Source organism: Dipodomys ordii, unplaced genomic scaffold (assembly GCF_000151885.1).
Source record: "Dipodomys ordii isolate 6190 unplaced genomic scaffold, Dord_2.0 Scaffold195, whole genome shotgun sequence".
In the NCBI taxonomy this organism is placed as follows: Eukaryota; Metazoa; Chordata; class Mammalia; order Rodentia; family Heteromyidae; genus Dipodomys; species Dipodomys ordii.
This window is the reverse complement of record NW_012267411.1, coordinates 338,187-357,802: the sequence shown is the minus strand read 5'-3', so window position 1 is coordinate 357,802 and position 19,616 is coordinate 338,187. Positions and strand designations below refer to the sequence as shown.

Sequence of the window (19,616 nt, the reverse complement as noted above, 5' to 3'; positions counted from 1 at the left end):
AAATTGTCAAACTTTTTTTTTCTTCATGTCAGATTGTAGAACCAGAAGGAGTAAAGATTCTTAGGTTTTCCAGCCCTATTTTTTATGGCAATGTGGACGGCTTCAAAAAATGTGTCAAATCTACAGTAAGTATTTTATCCCAAGAAATTTAGTTTCCATCTTTTGAAGTTTCATTCATCTACTTGTTGGACTTCAAGTGGGAATAAGATCTATCCTCATCTTCCTGCTAACATCTGCTAACATCTCTGCCTTCAGATAATTAGGGATTGAAAAAGAGAGATCGTAGACTGGGAATTTAACCCACATGGGAAGATCCAAGTAGCAATAACTGCCAGTTAAAAATGCTAGAGATGAATTTCAGTTCCAAAAATGTTGGATGGACCGAATGTGCTGAGCATTTCTATGGTGGCTGGGCCCAGAAAGTGAGCAGAAGGGAGAGGGCTGGAGCTAGGGCCAAGTGAACTTACCTGCCAAGGGTGGACAGGAGGCAGCTTTGGGTTGGCTGGTCTTCCAGAAGCATGCAGTGGGAAGCATGTAGTGACCACAGGTCACCAGCAGGGGCAGATAGGAGAACCTGGGGCCTTGGTTAGCCAGACATTAGAACTACAATTAATTGCACAGCAAGGTAAGGGGCTGTTCTGCAAGTACTTTTATTTGCAAAAGTAAAACAAGTTTTGTTCATGAAATTTTGCTAACATAAATTGAGCTTAGTTTATTTTAAATCAGTTTTTTGTTTTCATTTTAGATTAGCGCATATTAGTTGTGCGAAGGGGTTTCCTTGAATTCACAGGAGAGAGAGAGAAATCCACATTAGCGGACAAACAGGATGTAAGGAAAGGGAACAGGTCAGGTGCTTGTGAGCTAGCTGAAGGGATAGAAGTGGGGACACAGTTCTCTTCTGAGGGAAGGGGTGTCTGCTCTGTGGAGATATAGACATGGAATGTGGTCAGGGCTCGGCTATCCCGGAGAGTTGGAGTTTGCCTCTGAATCCATGTTTTCTTGTTAGTCCCAGGACAAATGTTTATAGATTTTACAATAGCTTTTGAGAAGCTAGGGAAATTTGGAAAACACAGATTAAAGTAGAAGGGGTTCTATTTTTCTATGTTGGAGCCTTTAATTTGTTACAGTCTTCCTTGATCTATTTTCATAGCTCACAATTTCTCTCATGGAAGTCTGTCTCAAGAAACAGAATCTTTGGGAAATAACTATTCAGTGAACAATGGCCATTAGTGAACATTAGGAATCAGACATTTAAAGTAACTTGACATTTATTTTTAAAGGTTGGATTTGATGCCATTAGAGTGTATAATAAGAGGCTGAAAGCTTTAAGGAGAATACAGAAACTCATCAAAAAGGGACAATTAAGGGCCACAAAGGTGAGTTGATATCTTTTCTTCTTTATTTTCCTTTCTCAAATGAAAGCAGTTTGATGGTCTAAAATTAAACCTATCCCCTTTACTATCCAGATGTGTACAGGAAGATGACATATGTTCATCAGAGAGCAGCTGAGCTATTCTTGTAGGCAAGAGGGAATGGATGGAATCAGCAGAGCTATCTTGAAACAGGGGGTGATTTTTTTTCTGTATGAATAGCATCTGCATTATTTTTAAAAATCTTATTTTTACTGAAGGGAACACAATAAGTACAAATTCAGTGCCAGGAAACTAAAACAGAAGGCAGTAAGTTCATAAACTTTTAGAGGTATTAACTTTTGTTCAGATTCTCCTGCCAGTATATCTCATGGCAAAGTTCTACAACCATCTAGAAACTGAATTTCTTGGCTCCCTGTTCTTCCATTTTTCTTCCTAGAGAACATCAAAGTTTGGACTGAGGTAAAACTCGCTCTTTAAAAGTTCATCCCCGTGACATATTTGCTTAGCAAAAAAAAATAGCACAGCTAGGACTTTTAAACAGTTTGAACAGAATGATTGAATGACACTTTGAATCATTGGCACTGAGAGCTGGCAGTGTCTTCTTTGTTTAGAATGGCATCATAAGTGATGTTGGGTCAACAAACAATGCTTTTGAGCCTGACGAAGATATTGAAGATCCAGAAGAACTTGAAATCCCTACCAAGGAAATTGAGATCCAAGTGGACTGGAACTCTGAGCTCCCAGTGAAAGTGAATGTCCCCAAAGTACCCATCCATAGCCTTGTGCTTGACTGTGGAGGTATATCTTTCCTGGATGTGGTTGGAGTGAAGTCACTGAGAATGGTAAGGTCCTGAGTTTTTTTTTTGTTTGTTTGGACCACAGAATTGGAGTTTTGGCAGCAGTAAAATGATATGAGGCACTCGTTTGCAAAATGGCCAGTGCACGGGTATTGGTGAATGCTATGCAGTAGAGTGTACTACATAGTAAGCTTTGGAGTAAGACTGTGATATAAACTGGCTCCACTTTCTGGCAATGAGATCACACTGTGTAATCTTGCCTCAGTTTCTTCATTTGTAATAGAGGGGTGATCTACTCCACAGAGGACTCCAAAGATTAATGAACTGGTAAGTTTAAGTTTACAAGAGTATCTGACACATAGACATCCCTTAGCAACTATTAACACTATGTTTTATTTTTTTCTGAGAATGTAAATGGAATGTGTAAAGAAGGGAAATGGATAAAAGCATGTGTGTATTGTGTATTGTATCCTATCTGGTATATGAAACAATAGAAGACACCACCAGGAACTTGGTTGTCCTGGAAAAGCTTAGTGTTATGAAGAGGTTAGATAGAGCAGGAAGCAGGTTGGGCATCTAGAAATCAGGGTAAGAGTTGAGGACATGCAGGATGGAAACATTGATGACATCAGAAGGCAGGTCAGCAGGCAACAAGTTCGTCTATCCAGTGCCTTTGCCAGGCACAAGATACCCGTAAAGGACTAGCCATAGTTCTTACCTCCTGGAACCAAGCAGCCTAAAAAGAAAGGCAAACATTAAATAATCTTACAAATAACAACTTTAGTAGGTGCTTCCAAGTAGACCTAAAATAGGGTGTTGCTGCAAATGTCAAATTTAGGTAAAGCTTCAGGTACATAGTCAGAGCCTGGCAGAAAGGTAAGTCAGCTAAGGCATGGACAATCAGATGTAATAATTTGAAATGGACTCCTAACTATGATTTAGTGTGCTGGGGGCTCTTTGGTTATTTCTGCAAGGGTAGAAAATGACACTGAGGTGTGGGTGGCAAGTAGGTTAGGGTAGGGGAAGTACTTGCACTGGGAATAGTGTGAGAGCATGCTGAAAGCTTCCATTCTCTTAGAAGATCTTGGTATTCACTCACTCGAGAACACAGTCTTCTTTGTTCATTTCACTCCAGGCTTTGCTCAAATCTGCTGTGTATTGTTTATTGGTCAGTGTTTAATGAATTACTTCTGGGAGAGAATTTCAACATATTTAATGCCAGAGTATTTCCCACACTTACACTGATGCTTGCAACTATTACAATGACTAGTACTGTCCATAGGTCTAGCGTCTTGACTTTTTAAAATTAAACTTTCAATGATCATTGTAGATGCACACAGAGTTGTGAGGAATATTAGGGAAATCCTATGCACCCTTTTCTCAGTGTCTCCCAATAATTGCATCTTGTAAAACTATAGCACACAAGTATAATCAGAATACTGCTGTCAACATATTAATAATAAAAATCTTCCTTGATGTTTAAGACAGTTATTACATTTTAAATATCCATTCAGACATAAAGTTATGCTTTTTATTCCAGTAACTGGGGACTGTTTAAAAGCTCTGTACTCTTTTTTTTCCTTCCACAAAGATTTAGCTTAGCTATTGAACATTAGATCTCTCTCTTTCTTTCTCTCTCTTTTGTTTTCTCATACTCTCTCTCCACCCCCTTCTCCTCTCTCTGCTGGGGTTTAAATATGTAGCTCCAGTTGACCTCAAACTCTCAGTCTTTTTCTCTCTGAGTGCTGGCAATACAAGCATGAGGTGCCATGCTTGGCTGCCTTCTCTTGAGATAATCTTTTCATCTTTACATACACCATCAATATGGGTTGCCAACCTTTGGTTTTTCCCAATAACACACTTTCCTCAAAGTTGTGGTTCACCATGGAAGTGTTGATATTCCTTCTGAGCAAGCAATGGAATACAACTGAATTTTGGGCAGATAAAGATATTCCTTGTTACTAATTCTCCTTTGTTAATTTTTAGATTGTCAAAGAATTTCAAAGAATTGATGTGAACGTGTATTTTGCATTGCTTCAAGGTAAATGCATGTGTGTACCTGTCTATCTATAAGACTTTCCTCTGACCCTCTGCTCTGAGTTGGAATGTTGGGTACATAATATCTGAAGGCCTTAAAAATTATTATGTATTATAGTAAACAATGAATAGCCAGGTCATGGTGACTTACACATATAATCTTAACTACTCAGGATGCTGAGATCTGAGGATCTCACTTTGAAGTCAGACCAGGCAGTAAAGCCTATGAAACTCTTATTTCCAATTAACCACCAAAAAAAAAAAAGCGCCAGAAGTAGAGCTGTGGCTCTACAGCACTAGCCTTCAGCACAAAAGCTCAAGGACAGCGTCTAGGCTCAGACCAGGGACCAGTACACACAAAAAAAGAATACATAAGAAAAGTTGCCAGTTTAGCCACTTTTAAGTGTATCTAATACAGTAGCATGAATCACAATCACAATCTAGTATAATTATCACTCACTATTTTCAATTTTTTTTATCACCACAAAGGACTCTCTACCAAGTAGACAATGATTCCTGAGGAATTGTTTTTTGTAATATTGGGGTATGTTCTTGCTAGGCAAGTCCTCTACCACTTGAGCTACACCCCTAACTCTTTCTTAGTTATTTTTCACCTAGGAGTTCATGTTTTTTGCCTGACCAACTTCACACCTCAGTCCTCCAACTTAGGTCTTTCATGTAGCTGGGAGTACAATCATGAGCCATCATGCCCAGTTTGTTTATTGAGATGGAGCCTCATTAACTTTTTTTTTTTTTGCATAGGCTGGGGTTAAACCACAATCTTCCCAATTACTGTTTCCCAAGCAGCTGGGATTACAGACATCAGCCATTGTGCCTTGCACTGAGAGAATTTTTGAAATCAAAATGAATTTACCTTTCAATTTGTGTCACTGAGCTGGTAATGTCTCTCTAGTGGTGCAGGATCATTGGGGAAGAGGGAATCATGGTAGAGAGAATAAAGCTGGTGATGAATTCGATGCTTGGAATAGAAAAAATTCTCTATGTGTAGAGGAAAGTGCTGGTGCTCAGGCTAAATTCCTTAGAAGCAGAGCACAAGTGACTGAAGGAGAAGAGCAAAATATAACAGAAGAACTTGATTGAATGCAAGGTTTCAGAGGTCTAGCCTTCCATTCCTGATTGCACACAGAACTCTACAGCAGGAAGAACACCACAAGGTTATGTCATGTCAAGCCAGGAATCCCACCTTGGTTCCCATTATGGTCTGTCATGGCCACAGGAGAGACATCAGGAATGGGGGCGTGGGGAGCTTCACAGCCTCTTCAGGCCATGTAACTTCCACAGGCCAAAGAAAATTCTTCAGAGAAGAGCACAACTATGACCTCCCAGGGGCTGGGGAACCGGTACACTGGCTTGGCCTCAGGCCCATGGTAGGGTAGCAAGGCCATCTACAAGTCATCATGGGAAAACCATTCCATATGCTACTGGAAAAGAAACCCAGGCAGTTTAGAGTAGGGTCACCTTTTAGAAATGAGAAAAAGAATCAAAAGAAGGAACTACAAAAACTTCATATTGCTTGATGTTAGAGAAATACCTTTCCCTTCTCTCTTTCTTTTGCAGATCATGTGATGGAAAAGATGGAGCAATGTGGTTTCTTTGATGATAACATTAGAAAGGATTCATTCTTTTTGACGGTTCATGATGCTATACTCTATCTACAGAACCAGGTGAAATCCCAGGAGGGTCAAGATTCACTTCTAGATACGGTAAATAATTTCTAAATGGCAAAAGTTATACAATTCTAATATGAAACCCAGGCTGTTGGATTTCAGGCCCTCTGCAAAACTTCTCAGAGTTTGTCATCAACAAAGTGAGAGTAAAACCATTTACTATGTGGGGAAAATATAGGGACTCAGTAAGACAGTTCCAGGAAAATGCATCAGCATGTGTGGGTTTACCAATAATTTTTTTTAAAAAAGGCCATATTGCCTTTTTAGAAGAGAGCAATGAATCTTAGATTCTTCTGTGATTTGTGTATGGAAATGAAGCATATGTTTCGGCAACCTAAAAAAACCCTTGAATAATAAATATCTTAATAATAAACATCTTAATAAATATCATCAGGTCATAAGTGATCTTTGGATAAGAAGTAAGCTAATTTTGTGACCTAGGGTTGATTTTCTATAGGTCTTATTTATCCTATTCTCCAGTCAAATATCTAGAACAGAATACTCTGGTGATTCTGAGAAACTAAAACAAAATATGTACAAAAATAACAATAATAATGTTTTCAGTGACATTATATATATATATATATGAATTTTTTTCTGATCTTTCTAAAATTAGGTTAAGTAGATCTTCATTATAGATTAGAAGCTGGTGTTTGAAGAAAATTAACTTAGAAACTGTATTTTTTCCACTTCTGTGTGGAGGTATCATTCTGAATGCTCTTGGGGAAGAGTAGTAGAAAAGAAAAAAATTCTAAACTCACTTTTTTAAAAAATATGTAAGCGGCTCATCTTTAAAACACCCAACCCTTTTTCTAATTTAAAATATCTAGTCCATAGATAAAACAAGGCAGGATCATATCTTTTTAAAAAAAAACATGTTAAAAGTAAAACAAAACCAACATATAACATTTTTTTTCTTTTATATTTTTGGTTGGTTGTGGGGCCTGAACTCTGGGCCTGGGCGCTGTCCCTGAGCAATTCAGCTCAAGGCTAGTGCTCTACCACTTGCGCCACAGCCCCACTTTCGGTTTTCTCTTGTTTAATTGGAGATAAGGAGTCTCACTGATATTCCTGCCTTGGCTGGCTTTGAACCACGATCCTCAGATCTCAGCCTCCTGAGTAGCTAGGATTACAGGTATGAGCCACTGGTGCCTGGTTTAACATTCTTTTTCAACATTAAAACTTATTTTGCTTTTGGTGAACACCCATTCTAATCTAAAACCTTAGGCAGCTGTGTGCCAGTGGCTCACATCTGTAATCTTAGCTACGTAGAAGGCTGAGATCTGAAGACTGCAATTCCAGGCCAGCCCAGTAGAAAAGTTCCAGTGAGATTCTTAACTCCAATTGATTACTCAATAAACAGTAGCATGGGTCAATGCAGCAGAGCATGAGCCTTGAGCAAAGGAGCACAGGGACAGTGCCCAGGTCCTGAGTTCAAGCCCCACAACCAACAAAATAAATAGGTAAATAAATAAATGCTTAGACCATGAATGTTGCAAAACCCATTAACCAAGAGTGTACCCACTGTGTTAGACTCAACTGTATTTGTAATTAGGGAGGCATGTGAGTAATTGGGTTTTTTTTTTACCCTGAATATGTTAGCTGTAATATAAATGCATGCTTGCATTATATATTTTTGGATTCACTCATTCATTCATTCATTCATTCATTCATTAGTGGTCTGTGATATAAGAAACTACATACTTCCACATGTCTAGCACAAAGCCCTATGCATGGTAGAAGAGTGCTTATTGATGGTCCACCTCACCTGTAGTACTTCCGTTTCTTCAGAACAAGTCTCTGTGTTTTAAAGATAATGAGATATAGTGATACAAACATCTCACAATCTCTGTATTCCACTATCTCGGTGCTATTCCATCACTGCAGTTATGCCTAATTTCTCTTTATGTGCTAAAATAAGAAAATAGATAACTTAATCCTTTACATAATTTCCACACTAGAAAGAAAACTAAATTCTTTGTGAGATGAAAAAATACAAACAAAAAGCCTCAAAATGTCATTGGTATACATCAGACTTGGTTTGGCAATGTCTTCCTCGTGTGTAAAATATGGCCAAATAGTTGTTGGTCTTCTCTGTGTAGAACATTTAATAATATTCTACCCTTAAAAATCAGAACTTTTGTCAGGTGCCGGTAGCTCACACCTAGTAACTCAGGTGCCTGAGATCTGAGGATATTGATTTGAATCCAGCCTGAGCAAGAAAGCTTGTGAGACTCTTCAATTAACTACCAAAAAATAGCCAGAAGTAGAGCTGTGGCTCAAGTGGTAGAGCACTAGCCCTACCCAAGGACAATGCCCACGCCGTGAATTCAAGCTCAAGGACTGGCACCTGAAAAAAATGAGAACTTTCCCAAACAGCCAACTTGGTTTATAGACATTGGTTTCTAATTAATAATGAATTAATAAAATTAATTTCCATCCAATTCAAGTTGGAACTTTTTACTGTCCTCAGGCACAAGCCCTTTTCTGTGCAAGCACTGCATGCTCAATGCTGTACTAAGTGCTCTTAGCTGTCAAAGGGGAAGCACTGTTGACTGCTCAATTATTTAGGCAGAGGGGGGTGCCTTCTTAAGAGGTACACACTTCAGAGGTTGGGGAAGGTCGCTATAAAGGAGTTTAGATAGTGGAGAACTCTTCCAGTTCACACTTGTATGTGAAAAATGGTATGGGAAAGGAAAATCAGAAGAGGATTCTAAAGTCTATATATTATAAATGAGAAGCACCCGTAAAGTGTCAAATCATTTCCAGTGGAGTGTCAGGTGGATTGATGCTATTATATATCTAACAAATGCTGTGTGTTCTCTTTGTCAAGATCACACTTATTCAAGACTGTAAGGATCCTCTTGAATTAATGGAAACAGGGCTGACAGAGGAAGAACTTGATGTCCAGGATGAGGTAGGATCATTATTTTCTCTGAAGAAGTAATCTGAACTAAATCTTGAGTAAACGGACTAATAAAATGGTGAATGTGTCTGATGAAGGGCTATTCAGGGAAAATACAAAAACTCTTGAAAGGATGTCTTCCTAGGAAGCAAAAACAGAAAAGAAGAAGTCTCCCTCGATTTTGCATTAAGGACTTAGGGAATTTTTGTCTTGGGCTTACAGAGAGCAGCACCTGGCAGCAAATGACACATTGGCCCTGATTTGATAACTCAATATAGTTTCTTGTTCTAGAGACGGTGAATGTCTAACTCAGGCGTTCCATAAGCTTCAGGAATGGGAACCTGAGGACCTTTCTTCATCTGACCGATAGTAGAGTATTAACAACATGCCTTCTACTAAAGGCTGACTGTTTCAGATGCCCTTGTGGTATAACTCTACTCTTAGGAAACTTAACTGAATTTAGAGTATTTGACTAACTGGACTTGTCTGGGAGTGAGAGATCCAATTCCTTCTGCTCTTCCACATACACCATTAGCCAGCATCACACTGGCTAAGAAGAAGACACAAAACCCCAAAGATGGTTGGGCCAGTGTGGCTAATGCCACTATGACCTCTTTGATTTCACTGAGGTCTTTTCATAACGGTATCTTCCAAATGTACTTGCTGTGATTTCAGCTACATCAAAATCTTGGCCTCTATTAAACAGGGGTCAACTAAAGACGGGTATTTTCATGGCTTATCTAGGCTCCCCATTTATATTTATATTTACATAACTGGTTTACTCCCCAACCTAATGTTTGCCACAGGCAAATTTGAAAAGCATGTCTTCTCCAACTTTTCCTGGTCCTAGTAAATAGGCTGAAGAGATTACAACGTCTGCAGTCAAACCAGGCAGTAAGGCTGACAAGCAGAGAACTATAGAGGCAAGACAAAATCATAGGCCCTGCTTCTTAGCCCACTAGCTTAAGGTCTTGGAAAGATACAATTCAGCTAAGATGTCTTTCAGCATCACTCATTATGACTCTGTGGATATAGAGCAACCTTAATTTGAACTGAATTTCAAATATCATCAAAATTGGAATGTTAGAAGCTGCTATATCCAGCGTATTTATTGTCACAAAAAGGGGACATTCAGAGCTGCTATGGCCAATAAGGTATCTCAGCACAGTGGTCTCAAGGTGAGCTTTGAACCCAGATAAACTTGGGGCCAAGTTATCTTTCTACTACTTCTGGCCGTAGCTGAGGGCAAATAACTTATTCTGTCTTCATTCTATTATCTACATATGAAATAGAAAAAAAAGCCATAGAATTGTGAAAATTAAATAATGTGAATAAGTACAGTATGTTGAATTTAGTAAATGCTCAATGAATAGTAATTATAACTAGTATAGAAATCTGATTATAGTCTAATAAAGATCAAAATTAAATCCTTATTTTTACCCTGATGATATGTATTAAAGATGAGTACAACCGAGTAACCAACACCATAAAGACATATTTGTAAAAAGTATAACATAGCCAGTGCTGGTGTCATGCCTAAAATCCAAGCTACTCAGAAAGCTGAGATCTGAGGATCATTGTTTGACGCCAGCCCATGTGATTCTTTTTTATAAGTTTTTTTTTTTTTTTTGTGTGTGTGTGTGTGTGTGTGTGGTTTTCTTTTTTTTTGGGGGGTCCGGTCATGGGGCCTGAACTCTGGGCCTGGGCGCTGTCCCTCAGCTCTTCAGCTCAAGGCTAGCGCTCTACCACTTGAGCCACAGCGCCACTTCTAGCTTTTTTCTTTTTGCTTATGTGGTGCTGAGGAATCGAACCCAGGGCCTCAGGCATGCAAGGCAAGTGCTTTACCACTGAACCACCTTCCCAGCCCCCCATGTGATTCTTATCTCTAATTAACCATCAAAATCAAACAATAAAACAAAAAAATCAAAACAAAAAGCCAGAAGTGGAGCAAAAGTGGTAGAGCTCTAGCCTTGAGCAAAAAAGGTCAGGCCCTGAGTTCAAGTCACAGGACTGGAAAAAAAAAAGTTAATATAAACCTAAGGAGACCTAAGGAGAATTAACTGTCTTCTTTGCCTCCACAGGCTATGCGTAGACTTGCCTCCTGAGAGTGGACTCCGGAGGTTGCTGTCAGCAAGGACTACAACACAAAACTTCCTATGTCATCCTATGCAGAGAATTTCTGCATCAACTATTTCTTTGGAATTGAACACCCATTCTTTTTCTGATACATTTTAAAAATATTTGAGGTTTCTGAGCCTCTTAGCCATTAAATGAGGATTAAGGTCGTCTCTATGCTTTATTTCTAAAACAAAAGCTTACCTCGATGTGTATGTTGTGTGAAAATGAGTCAGGTGAATCACCACATCCAGGACCTGCTGATTGTGTGACATGCTGTCCACCCCTCCACACAAATGGGATCCCAGCTCACAGGGAACCAGCCCCGCTCTGATTGGGTGGAGTAAGTGTTCATCTAATAGCCTCTGTGGCCAGGTGGGCTAGGAAGTACTATCAAAAAAGAAAGGGTTGGTTTCTGTCTGACCTTGATCCCCATAAACTGTACTGGTCATAGAGTGGTCAGTAAAATATAGTCATGACTGCACTCATCAGTAAAAGCCTTAAAACACTAACAAATAAGCCTAAGGTTTTTTAAGTTATACTTTTATTATCCTTAAGTAGTTGTAGAAAGAAGTTACCATGTCAAGAAGCCAGAGTTTTAAAAATGCCATGTTTGGTTACTACCTAATACTAAAGTGTTGCTAAATGTGACCAGATAGAACCAGAATTCAGCTTCTTTTTTGGGGAGGGGTGGGGGTGGGAGGAGGGCAAGTTCTGGAAATAGTTTAGCTTAAAAGGTGTTAAAACTGGGATGATGTATTTTTAAAAATTGTCCTCCAGAGAAGTTAAGTGATAAGGAGATTTTTATAGTTTATAGAAATCTGTTCTGTTAGGATAACAATTACAGATCACAATGAGAAGAAAATATATGACAAACCTCTATTTTTGAATGCTGGTATGTGGTGGTGTTGTTGTTGCCATTATTAGGCTTGAACTCAGGTCCTGGGTGCTGTCCATTAGCTTTGTCACTCAAGGTTGGTGCTCTATCATTTGAGCTACAGCTCACTTCCAGCGTGTGTGATTAATTGGAGGTAAGAGTATCATAGATTTTCCCACCTGGCAGGCTTTGAACTACTATCCTCAGATAAGAGCCCTCTGAGTGGCTAGGATTACAGCACCAAACTCAAATGTAGTTTTAATTTATCTATAGTAATGATTATCTTGTGAAATTTATATAGATCTGAGCTATTTAAAAGCTAACGAGAAAGCCAATGCATGGTGGCACATGACTATAATTCCAACAGTCGGGAGGCTGATGAAGAAGACTTCAGTTTAAAAAAAAATAAATAACATGAAAACTGTTACTTTAAGTAAAAACAACTCTGATTTATATTTTTCCATAAATACGTAAATATGTAGCAGCAAATAAAGTAATAAAATATTCTTTAACTGAGTTCTGATTACTTTTCAAAAAAATCAAAAAAATATGTTACATAATCTAGGAGGTGTTTTTGTTTTTGGTTTTTTTGATTAGTTGTGGGGTTTGAACTCTAGGTCTGGGCGCTGTCCCTCAGCTCTTCAGCTCAAGGCAAGCATTCTACCATTTGAGCTACAGCGCCACTTCTGGTTTTCTGAGTGGTTTATTGGAGATAAGAGTCTCACAGACTTTCCTGCCATGGCTGGCTTTGAACCACAATCCTCAGATCTCAGCCTCCTGAATAGCTAGGATTACAGGCATGAGCCACTAGCACCCGGCAGTCTAGGAGTTTTTAAAGACAAATATTTCTAAATAAACTTAACATAAAAATTAGCTTGAAATTTATACATTGGAAATACAATTTTTAATCCATATTTGAAATCATAAATTTTATTTTTGAACTTTTAGTTTTTTCCAAGTGCCAACAATTTTTAGATATTAAATATAATACATGGTGTTGGTCTTATGCTTTTCTCCCATGAAATTCATACTGGAGTAAAATTGTACCTCATTTCTAGACAAAAGTACTAAGGTCCCCAACTCAGACAATGCCTTGCTTGATAGAGAACTGTATGTCCCTTTTGCCCAAATATACGGAATGCCTAGTTGTACTTGGGTATCCAAAGGTACAATGTCTGATCTCTGGGGATTTTTTTCTTAAAACAATCAGTAACCACATGGTTATACTTCTGCAGGAAGATGATCAATGACTATATCAAATTAGTTGATCCTGAACCTTGGTTATATTAAGCCATAGTACAATTAGGATCATAATACTATTGCACTCTCATACAAATATCTGCTTTTGATGGTAAAAAAAAATAAAATCCTATCTCTAAAAAGTGCATTGCTGTCTTGCAGAAAAGGGATGAATAGTGCTCATTCTTTTAGGAAATACCAAAGCCCCATTTTATAGCAAGATTAGTTATCTAAAATCTTGGGCATGTTGTGACTATAGAAAACCAGTCTGAGATGGGTACCGGTGGCTTATGACTGTGACCCTAGCTACTTAGGAGGCTGAGATCTGAGAATTTTGGATACAAGACAGCTCGGGCAGAAAATTCTCTCATCTCCAACTAACTACTCAAAAGCTGGAAGTGGAGCTGTGGCTTAAAGTGGTAGAGTGCTAGCCTTGAGCAAAAGAGCTCAAGGACAATGCCCACGCTCTGAGTTCAAGCCCCAGGATTGAAAAACAAAAGAAAATCACAGTGTGGCTTGTTTTACAAGCATGATAGGATACTATCTCTTCTATGAATTTTATGCATAATATGAATAATGCATATTTAATTCTTTAATTCTGAAATTAAAGCTATATTTTTGTTACATTTTTAACCTATAGAATAAGATTCTGATATTTTATGTGATATTCAATAACAAGTGAAAGTAATCAAATCCTGTAAACTTGGAAGCATTTACACGTATTATTTAATAAATGTAAAGTCTTTTTGTTTTGTTGTTTTGTTTTTGAGACAATATGTCATTATCTTGTCTGAGCTGACCTAGAACTTGAGATCCTCCTGCCTCAATCTCTCCAGTGCTAAGATTACAACATGTACCACTATGCCTGGCTCTACAGATAGCTTTCATGACTCAGATATATCCTTTCAGAGATGAATCATTGAATAGAATAAAAACCCTACGTTGCAAGTTTGCCATTTCTCTTATTAGTCATCATTTTAATGTAATTTTCCACTTCCACTTATGAGTGTAGAATTTTTTGTTGATTTATTGATGTAATAAAAATGTTACAAATTTCTCCAGCTTTTTTTTTGGGGGGGGGTCCAATCGTGGGCCTGAACTCTGGGCCTGGGTGCGGTCCCTCAGCTCTTCAGCTCAAGGCTAGCGCTCTACCACTTGAGCCACAGCGCCACTTCCGGCTTTTTTCTTTTTTTGCTTATGTGGTGCTGAGGAATCAAACCCAGGGCTTCAAGCATGCAAGGCAAGCGCTCTACCACTGAGCCACCTTCCCAGCCTCATATTTCCAGCTTTTAAACAATGGTTTCCATTACTTTAACCAAAGTTTTTATTAGTGCAACATACATATAAAAAGTATAAAAATCATAATGTGCTACTTAAAAAAATTCTCATAAAAAACACGTTAGCTCATATCCAAATCAATAAGAAGAATATAACCACCACCCAAAAGTCCCTTTATATTATGTTCCAGTAATTGTCCCAAGAATAACAACTCTCCTAATTTTTAAAACCATCTTTCTTTTTCTGAAGCAGCTTACTATGTAGCCAAAATTGGCCTTGGACTCACAAATCTCCTGTCTCAGCTTCCTGAGTACTGGGATTACAAATCTGTGCCAACATGCCTGGTTAAAACCTGTTAGTTGTTTTGGTTTTTTAAACTATAAGAAGTTAAAATAAAAGATTTCTTTTTTCTTTTTTGTATTCATCTTATTTCAGTGTTACAATACTGAGATTCATCATGTGATTGCACATGCAGTTAGTCATTAATTCTGCCTGCTGTATAATATCCCACTGTTTAAAAATTTACTTATCCCCCTACTATTTATGATTATTTGTTTGTTTACACTTTTGAATTTTCATGAACAATGCTTCAATAACCATTTTTTTTTGGTCAGTCGTGGGGCTTGAACTTAGGGCCTGGGTGCTTCTCTGAGCTTTTCTGCTTTGAGCCACGCTCCGCTTCTAGCTTTCTGGTGGTTAGTTGGAGGTATGAGTCTCACAGACTTTCTATTTTTTATTTTGTTGGTTATGGGGCTTGAACTCCAGGTTTGGGTGCTGTCCTTGAGCTCTTCTTATGGACTTTCCTGCTTTGGCTGGCTTCTAATGATGATCCTCAGATCTCAGCCTCCTGAGTAGCTAGGATTACAGGCATGAACCACCAGTGCCTGACTGAAATAATCATTCTTTTAAGGTACTTTTCTATTTTCCAGAAATATTGGAAGGATTCTCTTATTTGGGGCTAGGATGCATATTTCAGCCAAAGCAAGGTACTTTCTTTTAAGGTACTTTCCTATTTTCCAGAAATATTGGAAGGATTCTCTTATTTGGGGCTAGGCTGCATGAGATTTCAGCCAAAGCATAGGGTATTTATTTGAATAAGACTAGCTATATAAAGAATTTTGGTTTCAGCTAGAATAGAAAGTATTTATTATGCAAACAGTGTAACAGGCAATGGAACACAAGACATAAACTTTTTTGACTTTTAGTAGTAGTTTTATTTCTTTAAATTTTTGTATTGTTATAAAAGTGATATACATACAGAGGAGTTACATAAGTCAGGTAAAGAGTATATTTCTTTTGGGGCAATGTCACCCCTTCCCTCACTCTCTCCCAGTTTTTCCCTCCCATCCCCACCCACAAGTTGTATAATTCATTTTCGACATAGTGTCTAGTGAGTACCACTGCTGCATTTGTTCACCCTTTATCTCTCCATTTCTGTGCTCCTCCCCCTTTCCTTCCCAATAAACTCTTATTATATGATTTTAGGTTATATAAAAGAGCCACACAATGAAAAATGGCTAAAAAGAATGGGAGAAAAGAATAGTGAAGTAGAGTCTTATACTTCAAGGCCATTATCAACACATTGTTTTAGAACAAGGGCTTTAGGACTCTGAACCCCATTACTTAAATCCTTGTATCTTAAGATAATGATAAATCCACATGAATTTGCAAGATTCGCATACCCTTTGTCCAGTCCTCCTCAATGTAAACAACTTTCATAACAAGACAATATATAAAAACAGGAAACTAGTATTGGTACAGATCATTGAGCTTGTTCACATTTCACTATTATACATACATTCATTTGTGCATATGCATAACTCTGCAATTTTATCCAATGTTTAGCTACTTATTATACACTACCATAACCAAGAAATTCAACTATATCAGCAGCACAAGAATCTTTCTGAAAGTCTTAAAAAAAAAAACACTCCAAGCAGCGTGTTATATATGCAGATCTATCAATCTTACTGTCCAGGAGGCAAAGATCAAGAGGACTGTGGTTCTCATGAGTCTGAGTAGAGTTTTTTGTTGTTTTGTTTGTCAGTTGTGGGGCTTGAACTCTAGGCCTAGGCACTGTCCCTCAGCTCTTCAGCCCAAGACTTGTGCTCTACTACTTGAGCCACAGTGTAACTTCTGATTTTCTGGTGGTTTATTGGAGATAAGACTCTCACAGACTTTCCTTCCTGGGCTAGCTTTGAACTATGATCCTCAGCCTGCTGAGTAGCTAGGATTATAGACTTGAACAACAGGCACCAGGCCTGAGTAGAGGGGGTTTTGTTTGGTTGGTTGTTTTTTTGTTTTGTTTTGTTTTGCCAGTCCTGGAGCTTGAACTCAAGGCCTGGGCTCTGTCCCTGAGCTTCTTTTGCTCAAGGCTAGTACTCTACCAATTGAGCCACAGCACCATTTCTGGCTTTTTCTGTTTATGTGGTACTGAGGAATCGAACCTAGGGCTTCATGCATGGTAGGCAAGCACTCTACCATTAAGCCACCTTCCCAGCCCCTGAGTAGAGTTTTTAAGACCCTATTTCAACCAGTAGGGTGTGGTGGTGCATGCCTGACATCCCAGCTACAGAAGGGTCTTAGTCCAGGCTGACCCAGGAAAAAGATGAGACCCTATCTCAAAAATAACTATAAAGAAGAGATATGGAGACATGGCTCAAGCCGTAGAACATCTGGCTAACAAGTGAAAAGCCCTGAATTCAAACCCTTAGTACTGCTGGAAAATGAACAATAGAAGCACTCCACATGTAACTACAGCTTACCACATCACACCACCTTCAGACTTATGGCTAACCAAGGACATTTCCCTTTTTTGTCAGTATTAGGGCTTGAACTCAGCACCTAGAGCTCTTACTTTTTCCCCTGCCTCAGAGCTGGCACTCTACCACGAGTCATACCTCCACTTTCTAAATGAGGACATTTTGAGTTAGATGAGCACTCTTATACTAAACTAGCTGTGTCCAGGATAGTCCAACACCTGATATTCTACTGTAGAATTTCTTCACAATGACTTCCAGGGAGCCTTTAAGGAGAAAATGCTCTTCTTCAACTTCATTTCCATCTACTAACATTGTAGGTGTGGAGGAGCTCTAAAGTCACTCTTTAGACATGAAAGAAGAGAGGAAGAGAGGAAGAACAGGTGCAGCTTTCTCCAAGTCATTTGTGAATTATGGGACAATGCCTACCATGAGGATGGTTCTCATCACATGTTGATCAGAGCAGTCAATCTACCTTTTCTAGTTGAATTCACTTTCTAGCTCATCAATTTATGGTAAACCAGCACAGCAGCACTCATCCCCCTAAGCCTGTACCATGTGCAAAAGGACAAGGGCAGGATATCCTTCCACACCCCATTGCAGACACACTTGGTGAGTAGAAGAGAAAGGTCTGAACCATGAAGACTTTTGTGAGCCCATGAACTTTCTCCAGTAAGCTCCCAATTAAATAGGTCAGGGAAGGAAATGGAAAGAAATGAGGCTGGAAGATGGACTGGAGCCAGAGAATGAGGGGCGTTGCATACTACATTAAAGAGCTTGGATTTTTATCCTCCTGTCTGGTAAGAGATAAAGGCAAACAAAAATGGTTGGGTTACATTACCTGGCTAATCCAATCAGATGATCTGGATACCTAGAAATAAATTTGGAAGGTGAAATTAAAGTAGAGATGAATGAGGCTTTTGTTTTGTAGTTTCCAAGGAGAGAGCAGGAGATGAAAGGGGATGTATTAGCTTTTGTGACTTAAAAATAAAAGGATTGTTCCATTGATGTGGTTATTTCTATACTTTTTACTTTTAGGATAGTTTGGGCATTATATATAATTATTTGAGGTCTTTTATCATCAGGAAAAAAGAAATACATGCTATTTTAAAACATAGAAAGCAGAAGTAGAAGCTGATTTGAGATGGTAGAGTTAATATTTCCTTATAAATATGTTGTTGTTTCTGTCTGGAAGCCTGGATTGTCTTTCTGGTTTTACTTGCTTGTAAAAATAAAGGAACATTCAGTCTCTAAAACAAAGAAATGGTTGCTTAATATTTCTGTTTGAACCAGTTATTAAACGTCTGTGACAAAATAACAAGCTTTGGCAAATAAGGCTCTGTGTCTGATGACATCTCCTCCCAAAGACTTACAGGGCTGGAAACTTTGGAAGTGACACACTGTTTTGGTTTCCCCCACCCCTTCCTTATACTGTGTGGCTGGCTTATGGGGAGACCTTCAGATAGATGGAGCAGAAGCCAGCAGAGAAACAATATGGAGGCCAAATTGCTGCTTAAGTCCTTGAGGCTGTCTCATACTTCCCTCACCTCCACCTGGAGGGCACTAGTTTTCCCAGCAGTTCCTCATTCATTCATCAAATGCTAATTATGGACCTATTTTATAGTAGCATGGAAGTAGTGGATAAACTAAACAGATTCACTCTCTGTGAAACTCATGAAACTCATAGTTTAATGTGGGAAACTACCAGTAAAGTAAAGATACTAATACAGAGTTATCTCTCTGCACCAAGAAGCATTGGTCCTAAAAACTTTTCGGATACGTAAATCCATGCATGCCAAAGTCCCTGACATGTAATCCTGTAATATTTGCATACAGCCTAAGCACATCCATCTTCCTTATATGCTTCAAATCATACCAAATACACTGTACAGGCCATGAAAATAATGCTATGCTGTATTACTTAGAAAAACATGGTAAGATTTTCAAACATTTACAAGATTTAATAGACATATAGTAACATATTTATGAGGCACAGTGATATTTCAATCACATATATTCTGTATAATGATCAGATCAAAGTGACTGACACATCCATCACACCAGGCATTTATAATTTCTTTGTGCTGGGAACATTAATATTCCTGTTGTCAATCACAGTTACCTTACTGATGTCCAATATTTTCCATATGTGGTTGGCTGAATCTATGGATGCAGACCTTATGGGTATGGAGGGCTGATTACACATGACTAGTTACACAGGGGCTTTGAAAGTAACATATGGTACAACAATAGGGAATAACAGGAGTAGGAGGGCTACCACATTCTCAGAGAAGAAAATATTTATGGAATAAATGAGTTTGTGCAGACTTGGGGAAGAGCTTTTCAAGCAGAGAGAACAGCATAGGCTGTCTTTTATTAAATATTTTGTTACCGGTTTTATAAAGGTGATGTACATAGGGGTTACCATTTTGTTTTTTGTTTTTTATTTTGTCAGTTGTAGGACTTGAACTCAGGCCTAGGTGCTGTCCCTGAGTTCTTCTCATAGAATTTCCTGCCTGGGCTGATTCTGAACAGTGATCCTAAGAGC

At 38.5% G+C, this 19,616-nt stretch overlaps 1 protein-coding gene across 1 annotated transcript in view; it reads left to right on the top strand.

Annotated features, from left to right (window-relative positions):
• Positions 1–11,088, top strand: part of Slc26a4 (solute carrier family 26 (anion exchanger), member 4) — a 62,510-nt gene extending 51,422 nt beyond the window's left edge. The window contains exons 14-20 of the mRNA XM_013034714.1: positions 33–125; positions 1,281–1,376; positions 1,985–2,215; positions 4,157–4,211; positions 5,786–5,931; positions 8,729–8,812; positions 10,882–11,088. Coding sequence (XP_012890168.1) covers positions 33–125; positions 1,281–1,376; positions 1,985–2,215; positions 4,157–4,211; positions 5,786–5,931; positions 8,729–8,812; positions 10,882–10,905 — 729 coding nt within the window. The 3' untranslated portion in view covers positions 10,906–11,088. The remainder of the gene's footprint in view (positions 1–32; positions 126–1,280; positions 1,377–1,984; positions 2,216–4,156; positions 4,212–5,785; positions 5,932–8,728; positions 8,813–10,881) is intronic.
• Positions 11,089–19,616: the final 8,528 nt, after the last annotated feature.